General features: G+C 38.9%; 1 protein-coding gene across 22 annotated transcripts in view; it reads left to right on the forward strand.

Annotated features, from left to right (window-relative positions):
* HDAC9 (histone deacetylase 9) overlaps positions 1-17,523 on the forward strand; it is a 472,156-nt gene extending 454,633 nt beyond the window's left edge. For all 22 annotated transcript variants that reach the window (XM_065051253.1, XM_065051249.1, XM_065051254.1 and 19 more), the window contains 2 exons: positions 1,594-1,747; positions 11,069-17,523. In XM_065051253.1, the coding sequence (XP_064907325.1) occupies positions 1,594-1,747; positions 11,069-11,108 (194 nt within the window). In that variant the 3' untranslated portion in view covers positions 11,109-17,523. The remainder of the gene's footprint in view (positions 1-1,593; positions 1,748-11,068) is intronic.
* The last annotated feature ends 234 nt before the right edge of the window (positions 17,524-17,757 follow it).

A 17,757-nucleotide genomic window follows, 5' to 3' on the forward strand; every position in this document is an offset into this window, starting at 1 on the left:
TATAAAATTTGCCAGACTCCAATCGCTGAGCCTACTGTTATGTACATAACTTTTTCGCTGTGGCTTTCATGCTTTTGGAGTAAAGCCAACCTCCTAACACTTAATCTTGACTTTGTAGGATACTTAATACACTTTACGTTTTATCCCCAGAAGGTCCCTGTTATTTAAAGATTCTGCTAACTACTCAAACGTGCACACTATTAGAGTTCAAAGAAACACACTGGCCATGCTTGCTGGCTGTTCTTGCAGATTGAGTTGGGCTTTCATCTCACAATGATGTTTTTGAATAAAGACATTTTCAGGCTTTATTGACAGCTGCTTTCTCACTGGAGGGAGAAGTTCATCTTTCGAAAAGCCTGAAACTGTGTTGAGAGCTATGTTACCAAAGAGGGAGTTTTCAGCAGCCTTTGTGCAGCACAGGCAGCACCAGCGCTGGCCTGGCCTCCCAGCTGTCAAAGCCTCCGGCTACCCTCTGGATAAGCACCTCGACTCAGCCCATTGCCCAGCTGCCAAAATCCTCCTTTTAGCCCTCGGAAAAGTCCTCTACTTGATCCTCTCTCTTTTACAGCTGTTGAAACCCTCCATCTAATTCCCAGATAAGTACCCTGACCCAACCTCTGCAGCAGCTGCTGGAAGCTTCTTGCTAAACACTGAATAAGCTCTGGTCCAGAGCTCCCAGCCTTCCCAAAGCTCCCAATTTCCAGGTGTCATCCACCTGGCAATTAGTGAGTGCTCGAGGGATTACTGGACTGTAACAAATATATATGCAAATTCTTACTTGTTCACCTTGTTACCACTAATCACTCTCTGTTTCTTAATAGCACTGCAGTAGCAGACCATTTTATATACTGGTGATGAATCACCTGCCATTATTTTAGTGCATGAGAAGTTTCTTACTGTCTCTTCTGTTGCAGGCAGAAAGCAGAGAATACTCATGCTTTTAGTCCACTGCTGTGTTTTTGCATAGCAAACCAGAAAGCTCTATTCCTTATGATGTCTGGCAGCTGTCCAGCAACAGCGAGTTCATATATGAAAGTTTTAAATAAATTATTGTTCTAGTATACGCCCTGAGGTTGAAGGAGAAAGAACATCCAGGACTAACAAACCTGATTGTTCTGGCACATCACTTCAGTCCAAGCTGGCATTTCTGTCTTTTTTCCTTTTCAAGACAGTGCTGTGTGAGCACTTTGTACAACAAAGTTCATTTTTCTAGTCCTATTTGCTGTATATGTGTCAACTGTCTGCCATATTAGAGCTTCTAGGTATTAACCCTGCCCTGAACTCCCTTCACCTTGTGTAGATAAAGCCAACAGCCTGTCTGACAGTATGAGTTCATTAGTCTGTGTGTTACTCCTCCAGTTTATTACCTTCTGGGGAAGGGTGTGACACAACCCTTGGAATGAAAGCACTTTCCAACTTGGCATTCTTAGGTTCAGAAATATACCTCTTCACTGCAGTCTGAAATTTCAACTGTGCTGCTTACACCGCAATGATTTTAAATTATAATCACCCAGTGTTGAACTAAGTGATTACTATGCTTGTACCACCATGGTAGCTAAAATTCCCATAAATTATTATGTGTGTTTTCCTTAGGCAAGTACTGGAAGTCAGTGGAGCCATACTCTGTGCCAGTGGATTGTGCTCTGGCTGAGTCTCAGAAACAAGAGAGGGAGGAGACAGAAACGGTATCTGCTATGGCCTCTCTTTCAGTGGATGTGGAACAGTGCATCCCTCAGGAAGGCAGCAGGTAAGCATATGCAATTATTGTGGAGAACAAGGCTTTTGCTCCAGTCAAGTGAGCTGAAGACAGCTAGACTAAGGATTGTTTCAAAATTATCTGCTAATTGAGGAATTTTTCATCCCTGGATTTGTGTTTTCTCACTTGGCCTCTGGAAGCGGTGCTAGCAGGTATTTTTTTGGTGTAATTCTTTACTAAGTAAGGTTCATGATTAGTAGAAGAACCTTTCTTTTTCCCCATGTCTAATACTCTCTATTATATAAAAAGTGAAATATCCATATGAGGAAAATAGATATGGTCAAGTGCAATCAACCATATTCTTCTCATTGGAAACTACTCAAACCTGGTTTAGTTTTAATTTTCTAGGAAGGCATTTAACATACAGTCAGATAAATTTAATAAGGATGGACTTAAATCATTATTAAATCATAATAGGCAGGCATTAAAAGTTGCTTCCCTGGAAGCAGTGGAACAGTGCCAGTATAAAAATTGAAGCAACCCTGACCAGGGTTAGGGCCAACATTTTCTGTGTACCAAGATAAAGGTACACCAGCAAAGAATGAGAACACCGTTTTTTCCAGCTTATCATCTGCTTTTTACATTAACGAAGATTGCTTTCAGTTTCACAAATTGAGAAAATGATACAGTAACTGCTGTTGTGTTTTTTTGCCAATTAGAGATGAAAAAACATAGCCAGTGAATACTCCGTCACCAACAAAATTGTATTTCTTCAAAGAATTGTTGGGAATCAGAATAGCCACTACAGAAGTTCTTGGAGTTTCCTATTTACTCATTTTAAGGACAAACTTTCCTGGCCTTCACCAGTAGAGGAAGACCCAAAATGCAGTGGAACCAGTCCGTTTCCATCACACAGAGAAAATGGGGGAGGGAAGAGGAAAGGAGAAAACAGCCTTATAAGGAGACTCATGAGCTCCCTGCAGGCAGTGGAGTGGGGCTGTGCAACAACAGGGGAGAAAGGAGGGAGCAGTGGTGGGAGCGGAACCAGACGGATCCATGGCTCCTGAGTCATGACAGCTATTTGTTTGATTTGGTTATTGCCTCCCGCGTTGGCTCTTTTAATCAGAACTGAAATGATAGGCATCCGGGGGAATAGCATGGTGCTAAAAGCTGTAGATGTGTTTGGGAGTGAACGCCTCCCACAACAGCGGGAGTGCTCATCTGTCCATGAGTTGACAGACATGGCTCACAGGGACACACAGGCAGCAGAGCTAGCTAGTAAAGTTCACAGTATTTACATAATTACCTTTCTGATTGTATATTATATTTTAATATGCTGTGGCTATTGTTGTGCTAGTATTATTGCAAACAAATCCATAAAAGCTTAGAGAAGAATTTAGTAATGAACGAGAGACATATTTTAGATTTGTGGGAGTGCTAATCAGTGCTCAGCTAAGGAATAATGTGAGGTTTGTCATATAAATTTGTGACAGATACTAGACACTTCTGCAAGCCAGGGACAGAAAGGTGCCTGCTTGTGTGTGCATAGATCTGAAATATACAGAATTTTAGGTAAAGTGATGGAACTAATACAGTCAAACAAAGGAAAGCTTTAAATTGTCTGAAAAAGGGTGTGGTTAGTTTTGTGTATTTTTATATTGCTCGGAATAAGCAGGAATTGTGTTATGTGCCTCCACTCGCTAAAGACTACAGCCATTGAAAGCAACTGCTGATCCTACACGACTAAAAAAACCCAACCCTTTAACTAATGCTGCACTTAATTATTGTATTTATTACCTACCTACTGATAACCTGTGACAGTTTCCACCCATTCTGAAAAAATTTCAGAGTGGAGCTGAGAGAAATGGAAAAAAAACGGATGTGCTGAAATGTACGCAAGTGGAATTCATGTGGCTGCCAGATTCATTACACTTCATCAGTTCTGGACTCTTATAGGGACGAATCCGTCGTGATGAATTGTTCTGTGGAAAAATGGCTTCGTTTGAAATATCTTCTGTGGTGCTGTGGAGACTTTTCAGCAGCACAAAAAGAAACCCCTATGCATGCATGTGTTCCTAAGTCTATTTCCATGTTCGTAACCCACAAAGAAGTCACCCAAAGCCAGATTGCCACCAGAGAATGATGGGACAGCATAAGTGCTGTCCCACTGGCCAGAATTGATAGTTAGGTTTTCTGAGGCATCGGGATATCATCCTCTTTGTTTTCTTCCTGATGAATGTACAGAGAAGTATGGAATCAAAAATATTCACCCTTAAGGTCAGACTTTGAGGGTACTCTGAGCTGCAGGGAGACCTGAGAGGACCCGGCTGCACTTGGAGCGTGAATGGAAGTCCAGTACAGGATCATAAATCCAGATTCAACATTGCACGCTCTGGTTTCATGCCAGGACAATTTCATCAATTTCATGAAAACATGCCGTTCATTTCACAGACACATACCAACACTAGCTGCAGTAATGTAAGCGACGAGTCCAACTTTGCTTTTTTACATTTGTTATGTTTGTAATTAAGGACTGAGTATGTGATGCTCTTTCTCCAGCCCCTTTCTATGGCAAACAACAGGGCTGCAGGGACGTTAGGAGATGTCTGGCCACTCGAGTCCCCTTGATAAGGCCGTTGTATAATAGAGGTACCCTTTCTCCCCACATTTTAGGTAAGGGCTGCCTTCCAAAGACCTGTTGCAAGCCTTTGCATTGAGTAGTTGTTTGGAAAAGTTGGTTGTGACAGGGTGGGATCAGAGTATAAAGTGTTGCAGCTGACAGGACAGCCTGAGGGGTTCGTTCATTATGCTAGGAACTGATTTACTCTCTCTTAATTCCCACCATAGTCAGCCAGGCTGAAAATTCTGGCCTGCATTTCTAACCTTGTTTCACTGAATTGATGGTAGAGATCCTGTTGACTTCAGCTTTGAATGGTCAGGCCTCCAGAAGAAGAGAGCAGCAGCAAGAATCCCTTTGCAAGAAACTCTTGCCAGTTATGTTGGAGGATATATTGGTGTTTGGAGTGAGATGACTCACTTTAAACTTGGATTTTGGGTAAAGCAACTCTTTTCCTGGCCAACTCATATCTGACTCATTTACCACTGATGAATAAAGGATAAAATGCTCCTGGCTAAGGCCCATCTTAAGTATTTCTCTTTCTTTTCTCTTTCTTTTCTTCAAGTGACAGTGCCGATTATTTTTTATTTTATTTTCTCTGGCAGGCTAAATGAAGAAAACTGTGAAAAGTTGCTTTGCTTTTGGTGTTTCATTTACCAAAGCACAACTCTGCATTTTAAGATCCAATTGAAACTTGATTATAGACTTCAGAAGAGAACAGATATAGAAAAAAGAGTTTGTGGATAGGAAAGAAAACATGCATGATGCTAACACAGATTTAAATACAGATGCAATTAAAGGAACAGACATGCTGTATAAAACATTTCTAACTACCATAGTGTGTTGATAACTGCTTGTTCCCTATGTAAGACACAGATATAGCTGATTAGAATTTTTCTTTGGCCAGACACCCGTTTCAGAAATCTGCTGCGAAAATATTCAGTCCAGTGCTGTCCCTGATACATTGGAGCTTCTCTATGTTTCTTCTTAAAATGGAAAAATAAAAGTGTGTGGAGGGAGATCTCTTGCACTTACTATTTTTACAGCGAACAGTAAATCTTGAGAATTAATGTATCAGAATTCAACTTACAGCCCTCATTCAGCTGAGCATAGATTTTTCTCAAATGAAAATGAAAACAGTGTGATTTTTAGATATTACTCTTAGTTACAGAGCTACTACTTGCAGTTTCAAGTCACATTACGTTATATGCATAATATTTTATACTAGAGCGACTGGTTGTATCACGGGATACAGCTAGCCACCATCTAGGGTCACTTGCTGTGTTGGTGTATCAACTCATAAAGCTCCACTTAGAGTTTCACTATTTGGATATAAACCTCAGCTGTGGTAAGTAACATGCGCGTACCTGGCCATAGCCCACAGGACCTGCAATCACAGCCAGGCTCAGGAGCTGAAGAACATCTTCCCCAGGTCAGGCTGCAGCCTCTTGTTTCCTGCCTTCTTCTTGTACCCAGTGGTGGGTGGGTCGGGAAGAGAACCAGAGGCAGAGGAGTTTGAGGGCCATCCTTGCCCTGCTGAGTCAGTAGATCTCAACAGCTGCATCTGACCCACCCCATGCCAAAGCCTCCTGGATACCTACTCAGGCATAAACTTTTCAAAGGTCTTTTTGAACCTGATTACACCTTTGGCACTCAGGTAGTGAATCCCACAGCCTCATCAGGAATTGCATTTCTTTTTCTTCGCTCTAAACTTATTAAACAGTAAATTTACTGGGAACCCCCTAGTTCTCGTATTGTGAGAAATAAAAGCAGCTCCTTTCTTACTCATAGTCTCTCCCCCATTTCTGGTTTTAAAAGCTTCAGCTGTCTCAAGACTCTTTTTCTCCTGGTATGAAAATAATTTATTACCTCTGATGGTTCTTACCCCATTCTGTGCCTTTTGTAGTTTTCTTTGAGATGGAGTAAGAACTTCACGCAGGACTCCAGGTGTTAGGCACACAATGGATTTACACCGTAGCTTAATGTTGGGGATTTTTTCTTTGTTTTTGTTGCTCTCTGGTCTTCTACCATTAACTCCAAGCTCTCCACTGTAGCCATCACTGTGTATAAGCAGTTAAAGGTGTCCTGCCCCCTGTTTTGTGTATTATCTATTCGTTTGTGTTTGCTTACCTTCTTTTCCACTCAGAAATGGTGTTATGGGCTTTAGAACTGACTAAGATCGGTAACTTGGCATAATCAACAAACATTATCACCTAAATTTGCTTGTAGTCTGCCTAGTCTTTTTGAGATGCTCTAGGAATCCCTCCATAGTAAAAATTCACCAGTATTATTACCTTTTGATTATTAATCTATGAGAGGACCTTCTCTCATAACCTAGGTTCTTCAAAGCATTTGGATGAAATTGTTGGAAGACTTTATTTGTACAGGAACATCAGTTGATCACTTTTCCTTCATTTCCTTCAGAAACTTGTAATACGTTTGTAAGGCTTGATTTCTCTGTAAGTGTCAAGACATAACTCTTACCCGAATTACTATTACCTAAATGTTTCCTAATTCTATCACTGATTACAGCTGCTATCAATTTCCCCATAAAGGCTTACTGTATCTCCTGTAATTTCAAAAATGGTAATTGCATTTCTTACCTTCTTTACCTCTGGTGTGGATGCTGAAATAAGCAATAGAATATGCTCAATAATTATTTATTTAGCAATATCATAATTGCATTCCCCTAGAACAAACATCATCTGTTCTTAGAAATTTGGCAATGTTTAATATATCAGTTTGTTCTAGTGCTAATTCAGTTTCAGATAATTCATCTGCAAATAATAAAATCTCCCTGACACTTCTGTAGTGAACACAGACATAAATAGTTCCTTTTGTTTTTGTAGTCTACCTTCTCTGATGCTCCTTTTGTGCTTTGATCATTTCTTCTGATGCATTTGAAAGACCTTTTTATTATTAGTTTTTATGCCATTAACATGTTGCTTGTCAGACTCTCCTTTCGCTTGCTTCTTTGAGGGTTTCCATTTAATTTGCCAGAGTTTATGCTTTAGTTAATTTGCCTTATTTGGACTTCACTTCCTCTTTTGTGAGTATATGCGTAGTTACCTTATTCGGCACTTAAACTATGATGGCTTTTACTTTTAGTTCCTTTTTCTTTGATCTATACAGTCCATTTTTTACTAGGATATACGCTTACTCAGGATCTCTTAAATGATGCCTTTAGACACCCTTCAAATCATCTCCATGTTATAGAAATGTACCTCTTTTTTCTCTAGCTCTCTGCTACCAGAGGATCACTTTTCAATTACGATGATCTTCCCTGAGACAGCTGAGTTAAATTAGGAACAGATTATGGCATAAAACAGCCATACCATGCCAGAAAATCTATCTTTTGTTCAGCAGTTTCTGTGACTTGGAAACATACCTTGAATTTTTATTTTTGTGTGTGTGATGATGTAGCTATGAGGAATCTCTATAATTCTAATTTAAAAACTAAGGTAAGAGAAATATTTGGGTTTTTTTGGATGATGTACAGGGTATATCTATATTCTTAGATATTAACTTTTTTAAAGTGTAGATTTGAACTATTTTAAATTATATTCTCATAAATAATATGGTTGCCTTTTATTCTCAGCTGCCAAGAGCAATACTTAAGATGTCACACATTTTGCCAGATTTTATCCATATGGTAGGATTTTTGCCTCATCTATTTATTTTGTTTTAAGATTTAAATTGAATCATTTTGTTTAGCGTTAACTACAAAGAGACTGCTTCATTCTGCCATAATGTGAATTGCACATATAGAGAGCTACAGGTAAATAATATTTCTATCACACCAAACAGACAGAATGCAAGAGGGCTCTGCTCCTTGGAACTTGCAGCTTAAATTAGCCACAATGAAGCCTTAATGAAAAATCACATTGTAGTTCTACAAATGTAATAGATCCTTTCTGGATCTGCTGACCACACAGAATCAGGCTGGATCAGCCCCAACCTCGCAACTGCATCTCTGAAGGACAAGTCAGAACACACATAAATTTTGGCCTGTCTGACTCTGTGCCCTTGTTTGTGGTGTTTTTTGTTGTTGTTTTTTTGGTTTGGGAGGTGGGGTGGTAAGGGGGGCTGGTTTGTTTTTTATTGTTTTCTTGTTTGTTTGTTGGGGTTTTTTTGAGAACTTTTGCTTTTACCAGAAGGGGTATATATTAATTCACCACTTTATGTTATGTGATTACAGTGTTTTTCTCTCTGTACTAAGGACCCTAAAACTTTACTGGCTTTCACACAAAACTCTAGCCTAAGCTGTTAACCCATAAAAATGTATGTTTTTAATCATAAGCCATTGGATAGATCCAGTGACTTCTCTGGCACTAAAAAAATGAAGTTAAAACAGGCACAGGCGGCTTCAAAAGGAGACTGAAAAAGACTGTGAGAGCAACCACACTGAGCAACAACATCTGGATTTGTCAGGGCACCCTAAATTCTGCTCCATTTCCAAAAAGGGCTGTATATCTCGCATTTGCATATAAAAATTTCTACTAGTGCTTATGCTCTTGCTGATGCAGAATATTGGCATATTGTTGGAATATATTGGATTATATTAGAATATAGCACTCAAGGCCAGTCCTGGCATTCAGAAACACCCTCATCAGGGAAAAATTGCCCAGAACTAAAACCCTGAATAAGATAATCTCTCAGTTGTACTGTGATCTTGACATTGTCATTCCCAGAAGCCAAATACACGTGAACAGACTGTTGCACATGTTGCTTCCCCAGCTCCTTACGAGTAACCCAAACTCCCACTTTCACTTTCACAGCTCCCCTCCTTCCTGCTCTGCCAATCTCCAACTGAAATCTATTGACAACTATTTCTTCTCATTCACTCACTTACCCACAGCAGAACATAAAAACTGAACTGTTATCTGCTTCCAAATTATTCTCTTCCCAGACAGCCACAGGTCCCAGATTTTTAACAGAGGCTTATTACACTTTTGCATTATGCTAGAGGATATGCAGGTCTTCCAAAAGTGTGTGGTCAGCCCAACAGCAGCTTGCAACATCCGTATGAGTTCTCCACATGGTGTATGATCCTTCATCACACCTGAGGACCCCAGCAGCAGGCAGGACTCCATCCCACCCTGGCAGCCACTGTGGGGTCTCTGCTGCAAGCCAGAACATTGCAAGTGGGGGCGGGGGAAGAGAAGACAGTGATGACCTCAGTCATTTTTGAGAGAGGTCTTACTAAGCATTTTTATACATACCTTGATAAGCTCTCCAGGCTTTTAGTGCCTGTCAAAGGGAAGCAATGTCCAGCTGCAACTGCATGTGGGCAGGGAAGCCCTCCCACTCCAGCACTGCCCCGTCTAAACTGGCTCCTGCTGCAGCCTTCCCTGAATCCTGGTTTTCTTTGCCTCTCAGAAACAAGGGAGCTGCAGTAGTTACTGTGCACAGGAAACATTCTCCACCGTGTGGTGAGCAACAAAAGATCTGAGATTTATAGATTAATAATCTTTTAAGGTCAACAACCCTTTGGAAAGTGATTAGTCTGAAAAACATCTTTTCTTGTATATCATTCATCTGACATATTTTTCAACATACTAGCTGTGATCATTCCAAATCATAAAGGAATAACCTGTAAAAAGTCATTTAAAGACACACTGCTGAATTTTTCATTGGGAAAGAATTTAATAAACTCCAGAGCCATTTAAAATTCTTCCTTGTTGAATAAACTACCAAATCCCATGCAAGCCCCCGTTAATTACTTTTTTTTTTCCATGGGATCTCATGAGTTTGTACTTTCTGAAGGATGTTTTATTGAAGCCAGTTATTATACTGGCTTACCAGATTTAACTGGTAAATGTCTCTTTTGTTTATTATTTTGCATTTACTTCTTGCCCTCCTCTCATTTCAAAATTGCTTGAAGTGACTATTTTAAAGGAGATCTTAAGCTCATTTGTTTTGCCAGACTGAGGTGAAAAATAGTTTATGTGCAAATTCTTATGTCCTTCAACAGTGAGGTCTCACTGTGATCTCAGAAGATTCCCATTTTATATTAGCAGCATGATCCTCAGATGCATTAACTTACAAGGAATTATGACACTTTACACCAGCTCGGCATATGTCCCCATTATTTTCTTACTGGATGTTTTAAAGGGCTCATCCTGCCTAAGCTGAATATTTCACAGAGACTTTAGGATAAAAGATACAAGTATAATCTGATTTGACATTGCTAATAAAAACCTCTCTATGACAGTGATATGCTGATTGAGTTCAGAATTTGGTCTCAGAAGCTGTAGGCAGTCAGGCAGGCAATGCATTTATGAAACACGGGATCAAAAATCAGAGGACTGAAGAAAAGCCCCAGAAGAAACACTGCTAAGTACTTGGCTACTTGTGAACTATTCCGCTTTAATGGTATGGGCCCACTTGAAAAAATAAATGCATGTATTTTTAGTTGCAAAAGCTTGTAAAATAAAAGTATCACAGCTATTTTTTTCATGAAATTATTTGACTCTGTTGACAGAAAGCATGTACATTTCTGGACAAAAAGTTATAAAATATTCTGACATATTTTAATATAAACAGGAACATTTTCTGTGATTGCTTGGATCTAAAATGTTTTTCCACTTGACATTTGTTTATACTTCCTCGGAAAGAAACTCTATTTATGGATAACTGAATAACACAAATAAACATCAGAGAGAGCTGAAAAATCAGCTTTGATTATGCATGAAAATCTACAATGTCTTTGTGTACTCTTGTGCCGTATTCTGATTGCCTGTTTATTTTTACAGAGCTGCTGGCGAGCCCATGGAAGAAGAGCCAGCCTTGTGAAGTGCCAAGTCCTCCTTGATATTTCCTGTGGGTGACATCATTGTGTATCTCCCCAAAGCACCCTCAGACATGTCTTGTCTGCTGCTTGGGTGGCACACATCAGATGGAACATAAACACTGGGCACAAAACTCTGAATAGCAGCTTCACTTGTTCTTTGGATGGACTTGAAAGGGCCCTAAAGATTCCTTAAATGTAACCGCTACAATTCTAGAGTTACAGTAAAATGGGCTTGAGAGAAAGAGCCTAGAGCATGCTTTTTATATGCTGTTTGACCCACTCACCAACATAAATTGTGAAACAGAGTATTACAAAATTCTACATGATAGATTATAGATACGAGAACTGCAACAGTCAGCAAAATACTTGGTAAACTCCATGAATCACTTTCTGACACTTTTTACTGGATATTTTTTTTCATACTGTGTTAAATTGTTAATAGAATTTGTTTTCTTTGCTCTGTGTAATGAAAACAAAAAAAACCCACAATAATAACAACAAAAAACAGCTTTATTTTATGTTCCATTTTTTAACCCCCTATAATAAGTTTTTAGTTCAATAAGTGAACCGTGTTTAAACTACAAAGAGGAATTTTAACTAAAGGGAAAGCACTTCTTATTGTACTATAAATCCTGTGAAGTACTGTTCTTGGTGGTGCTTTATTTTCTTTTCCTCTTTCCTCGCCATCTCTCCCCATTTCATGTAATCTTCTCTATCACAAAAACATATTCACGATTCTCTAAAATGTGCAATCTTCTGCCTTTAAAAAGAGTGCTGTACCCTCCGTATTTGACAGTAGCTCTCACCAGATGTGCAGCAGAGATCAAGTAGTCTCTGAAAAATGGATGGCTTTTCAAATGTGTTTTTAGTTTGTTCTGAAATGTTTCTGCATCCTGACTCTAAGCGCAGCAATCTTCAGTAACTGCGTGCAGCTCATTTGGAGCTCAGGTGTTTCTGTGGAAGTTGTGTTCAGGTTGTTCTTTACAGGTCATCATGCAAATACAAACTGATTGTTTTATGTAGTCCTGCACCAAGAAAACTAATGTTGCTTAAGAGGCTGCAAAGGATTTAGGCTTTATTTTAGATCCCCAAAGTGCAGCAAGATCTCCCTGCAACGTGACTTTAGCTGTTTAATTCCATGTTTCGGAACGTAACATAGAGTTGTGCCTTTAGCTGATAATGAACGCTTAAACTGTTACACGTGTTGCCTTACTGTCAGAGAAAGAGATAGGGCATGTATGTAAGACTACTTCAAATGAACAAAACTCTGCTACAGCAACTTTGCTTTTGTTTACAACTTTATCACCTTATGAACCCTGGGAGATACCTTGAAGTGTTCGACTTGCAGTATTTGATAGCTTGCTCAGCTTTTAAAAGCAAGTGATGCTCGTTTTATATATTTTCCAAACTCAGAAGATATATTAAAGCCATAAGTGAACACTGTCATGCTTTTTATTCTGAAATCTGAAAGGAACCTTAATTAAAACAAGATTTTGGGGAAGGCCATGATATGAAAGATATGGAACAATATGGTTTCAGTTATAGGCAGACTCAAACCTGTAAATCAAAGATGAAAGATTTCACTCAAATAGAATTATATAATTCTCTTTTGTTATGCAGTCAGACTATATCTTTCATGCATTTCAGTTTGTTTATGATTAGTATTTTAATTTTAAAGACTTTTATTACTTACACAAAAGCTCTCTTCTACAAGTTAGAAATCTGAGGCATGCTTTGAAAAGGTAAATCTAAAAAAGGAATGTCATTTCCTATAATGTGAAGTAAACTTTTATTCTGAAAGGCTTGCTCTAAAATGGATATATGCCTCTCAGAAAGTGAAATAAAATTCTACCCCCCATTTACAAGCCAAAAATCATGCTCATTTTAGCAATGCAAAGAGACCCAGCAGGCTAAATTAACTCCTGGTGTAAGCCACCTTGCCTGATTTGGGGCTGTTCTGAAGGGGTTGTTCACATGACTAAAGCAATCAGGAGTTCATCCTGTATTTTCAGCAGACTTGTGATGGCAATCTTACTTGCTATTTACTGCAGTTTTTTCGTGATCAACAAAGTTGTTTCCCTGAAACGAAGCCAAGAACCATAGCTGATGAGTTGGGTAATTTGTAGAGCTTTTCACAATTTGAAATAATGCCTGCAAAATTTTAATCGAGTGCATAATAAGATCATTTTAAAATTAACCCCACAAATGCAAAAATCTACTTGGGTCCTTTAGCTTGCATGAAATTGGATATGAATTGCGGCCTAAAATGTGAGTTACAAACTTCATTAATTAAGGGCTATATTTTGGGGTGGAAATCAGCTAAAGCTGTCCTTTGTAGCTGGAAATGCTTTTAAAATGCCAGAATAATTTGAATTAAACCACATGATAAGCTCACACTTATGCATTTGTACAGGCATACTCCCAGACATGCTATTGGATAAAGTTAGCATCATTTAGATAAGCAAATGTGCAAATAAACTGCACACAGATTGTGTCCAGAACTCTGTTCTCACTGAAGTCAATAGAAAAATCCTCTTTGATTTCAATGGGAGATGGATCAGGGCCTGCTTATTTTTTTTTTTCTCTTTGAGTCCAGAACACCATTACTTTTTGATTATGTCATTACAAGGCACCGTACAGACCTCTGGGAAATGATTGAGGCTTATGGTGAATATCAACACTTCCTTCAAAGCAGACCTGGGCTTTCTGAGAGGGCAGTTTCACTTGCTGCTGTTTTCTTCTCACAGTATTTTTTATTACCATCAATAGCTCCCCATGGATTACAGCTAAAATGTCTCCCAGCAATTTTAGACATACTTCCAGGGAAATATTCACACACAGAGTCTTAAAAACACCCGGTTTTAGCTGGATTCAACAATAAATTCCAGGAATTTCAGAAAGATGCACAAATTGCATGTTTCTCCTTTTCTAATGTTCAAATACAGAGGTTAAGGAGCTGTTTTTGAAGACATGTCACAGTCTCATGTCTCCCATAGCCCTCAGCTTAGGCTAGGGAGATTGACACCTCTGAAAATTTAGTCCCAGATATTTCAAGCTGGCTGCCAAAATATCTACTTCTGAGCTTAGATTACTTCTTAAAAATGAGCTGAAATGGGTAAAGAAGGAAGGATAAATGATGGTTTCTGTGAGTGGTTCCAAGGAGAAGGTAAAGCTGAGGAGGTGGCAGAGAGCTGTCAGAGCCAGGGTGACCCTGACCTTGTACAGGAATTTTCACTCTGCCTCTGCATCAAGGTGTCCCCAAGCCACCAACCTCCAGAACAAGAGATGCCTCAGCAGCAAGTGCCATGAACATGCTTGCTCCAGTTCATATTCTTCCCTTGTGTTAGGGACTAAATATTAAGCTTAGTGGGACTTTTCTTGTGTTCTCATATTTTTCTTGTATTCCTAGGTCGTTACATGCTTTTCTTGTACTCTTAGGTCTTTAAATTCGTAGTATAAACTGAAAATGAAAAAGAAATATGACTCAGGATATCAAGAAAAAAAGTGAATTTTACCCACCTTAATGCTTTTACCTGTGCTGGAGAGGGAATAATGATGAACAGTAAATTTCAGAACTGCTAAAAACCTAAGAGTCTCTTGCACTTCAGTTTTGGACTCTGCAGAAATTCTGTTTGTGCTCATTTGGCTTCCATGTAATCTGCAGTAATGAAGTGCTTGATTCTATGATCCTTTTTCAGGCAAAATTCTTAACATGTAACCAAAGTTCATGGGAATTTTGCCAGTGTAAAGATGACAGAATTAGTCTCTTTTTTATTTATGAACCTTCCTAATTTTACTTTCAGTGAAAATGAAGTAACTAATTCCAGACATGTGAATCTGAGAAAAATAAAATCATTAAGCTATCTTAAATAAACATCATAAAATAAAATATAAACAGCTGTTATGCAAACAAAGATGGCTGCTTCTTTATTTTGAAAAAAAAAAAAAGTCAACAACACGCTGCCAGCTAAAGAAAAGTGGCAAAATTAATCCCTCTCTGGAGTATGTGGTATTTGAGTTGGTGTCTTATCTAAGTGCAGCCTCCCTAAAAAGCTGAGAGTCATAACCGGAGATGAAATATTAGAAAGGTTTTGCTGCAGCCAACACCAGAGGTCCTGTAGAGAACAAGAATGTAGAGACTGACTAATTTGTGTAGACAGACAGCAGGACACTTTCAGGGCAATGTGTCTGGGACGAAGAATTAGAGGGAACTTTTCCAAAGACACTGATGGCTGTGAGGCAACTAACTTCTGTTAGCTTGCAGGGGCAAGGAGGTGCCCAGTGAGCATTTATCCTTTGGGAAATACCCCCTCCACCCCACAAGCATGCCCACACGCATGCAGGCGTGAAGCTTGCTGTAAATTTTTCTGGCCTAAGCAGCAGCAGCCAGGTGTGCTACCCTGACATGTATGCTGTGCATTTGCCTGAGAAGTTATCAGTCCCCAACAGACACTTCATAACATGACTGATAGGGGAGATTTTTGTAATTTTTTTTTTTTCCCCATAGTGGCCTTTCCAGAAGTGTAGCAGTGCACAGTTGTTTTATTTTAAAAGGTCACAATAGAGCTTTGTGAACCATTACACTTTTTTTCTTTTTACAGACTCCATATGGAAGTAAAACAGAATATGTACATGGCGGGGGTAATCTGCTGGGAAAGAATTTATCTTAAACCAAGCCTCTGCTACCTGCTTTTATTCCTGGATTTGGAGAAGTTTGGATTCTTAATTATCATTTAAGCTTTTACTTTGTCATGTCACTTACTTTGGGTTTTTTTGTTGTTTGTTTGTTTTTTCCTTATAATTGAATTCACCCTTGTAGCACATAGAAAACCATCCAAAAAAAAGCCAGTCTTTTTTTGACAGATGCCCCTGCCCTTGGTGTGGGAATGACAGTAGCTTATCTTTGTCACTTCCAGCAGCAATTTAGTGCTTCATTTTTGTGACAGATCCAAACTGTAGTGGTATTTTATGAGTACGATTTAGCTGGCTGTCTGCTGATGGTTAAAAAAAAAGAGATTGTGAAATTCACATTCCTCTCTAACCTCAAAAGGGACCCATTTTGATTTTAACAATGTAATATTTTCACTTGATCCAAAAGGTTTTTGTCCCATGACATCTTGTTACTAGCTCAGTTTTAGTCTCTAGCAAATAACACACCAGAGAGAGCAAAGACCAAAAAGGACATTCCAGCAACTATTAATTATATCTCTTCTGCTCAGTCCGTCATCCTGCTCTAGTGCTATGTTCTGTGGTTCAGCATATTAGAAAGGTTTATAGCAAACTATAAATAGTTCTGCACCATCAAAGATACTACTATCTGGATGTTAATTAGCACACTGTGAGTTGGGCTGTAATTTATAAGGAAGACAGGGTCCTGTGTGGATGGTCTAAAGGCAAGTGATGTGTGAAACCAGTGGCACTGGTATTGTGCAGTGAGAGTGATTCTGTGCTAAGATCTCCACTCATTATCCTCTTCCCAAGGGTACTCCTGCATCGTGACAGCAGAGCCATAGGATGCCCTGATTCAGAGACCACTGAAATCCCTTCTCTCACAGGCTTCGGGTAAGACCCAGGAAGCAGTTAGAGAAGAAACCTTAACTTGCACCCAGCCACACATAAACTGTCTTAAAAAAAAGAAAAAAAAAAACACAGATACAGATCTGAACTTGGCCACACACCCTTGTTTCTGATACGAAGGGCCAGTTCTGCTTCTAGAAAAGTTTGTCTGGAAGAGCATTGACAGTAGTGGATGTATTCTGTTCGCTTGGTGTATACATCCTGTGCTAGGGGAACAGGTTTGTACTTGTGTCTCTTGCTGCTTAGTTTACTGCTATTTTAAATTTCTTGATTGGCTTAGTATTCCAGGTTAGGATGCAGTAGGAAAGCATAAAGCAATACCTGGTGAAGTCATAACTAAAGCTTTTGAAGTAAACATTGCCATAGGTTTTTACAACACTGACTTTTTGATCTAGGGATGCACAGCTGAAATGTCTATTTTTTTCTTGGGAAATTGATGTTGCTCTCTGTTTCTAAAATAAGAACCAATCCTTTTGCTCAGAGCACTAGATGTTTATCTGTAATTTAACTTCCAGGCAGATCAGATTCTGAAGGATAATGCACCAGTGGAACCGACCCAAAGGGCAACATTTTTAAAGGTCAATAGTAATATTTCCATAAGAGTAAAAGGAACCTGTGGATTATTGTTGATATTCCTGATACATTTTTGTATCTGAAAGCATCCAATCAGTAATGTTAAGTAATATTGTGCTCCAAAACTTTGTTGATTATAGATATACGAGCATTGGATTGGCATGAAATAGTCTTCAACTGAGTTGTTAAAATCCCTTTTGTTTTGTGTTTTGTATAATTCTTTGGCTATAGTCTTGTCCTAGTGTTAATAAAAGCTATTTGAAGTAAGCTTGTTCGATACTGTGAACTTTTTTTTTTCCCTTTTTTTTTTAATCGGCACTAAAAAGAAATGGAGCTTTGAACATGCCACCCTGGTTGGATCATAGGAATCTGACTATTAAAATATAAAAAGCAGAGCATGGTGAAGCTGGAGTGCGTAAAAAAGGAACCACAAATGTTAATGTAAAAGTAATGTTACATAGCAGGCTAAAACACACACAAAGCAGAGCATTGCAGAGCTCC

Source organism: Columba livia, chromosome 2, assembly GCF_036013475.1.
Source record: "Columba livia isolate bColLiv1 breed racing homer chromosome 2, bColLiv1.pat.W.v2, whole genome shotgun sequence".
Lineage (NCBI taxonomy): Eukaryota > Metazoa > Chordata > Aves > Columbiformes > Columbidae > Columba > Columba livia.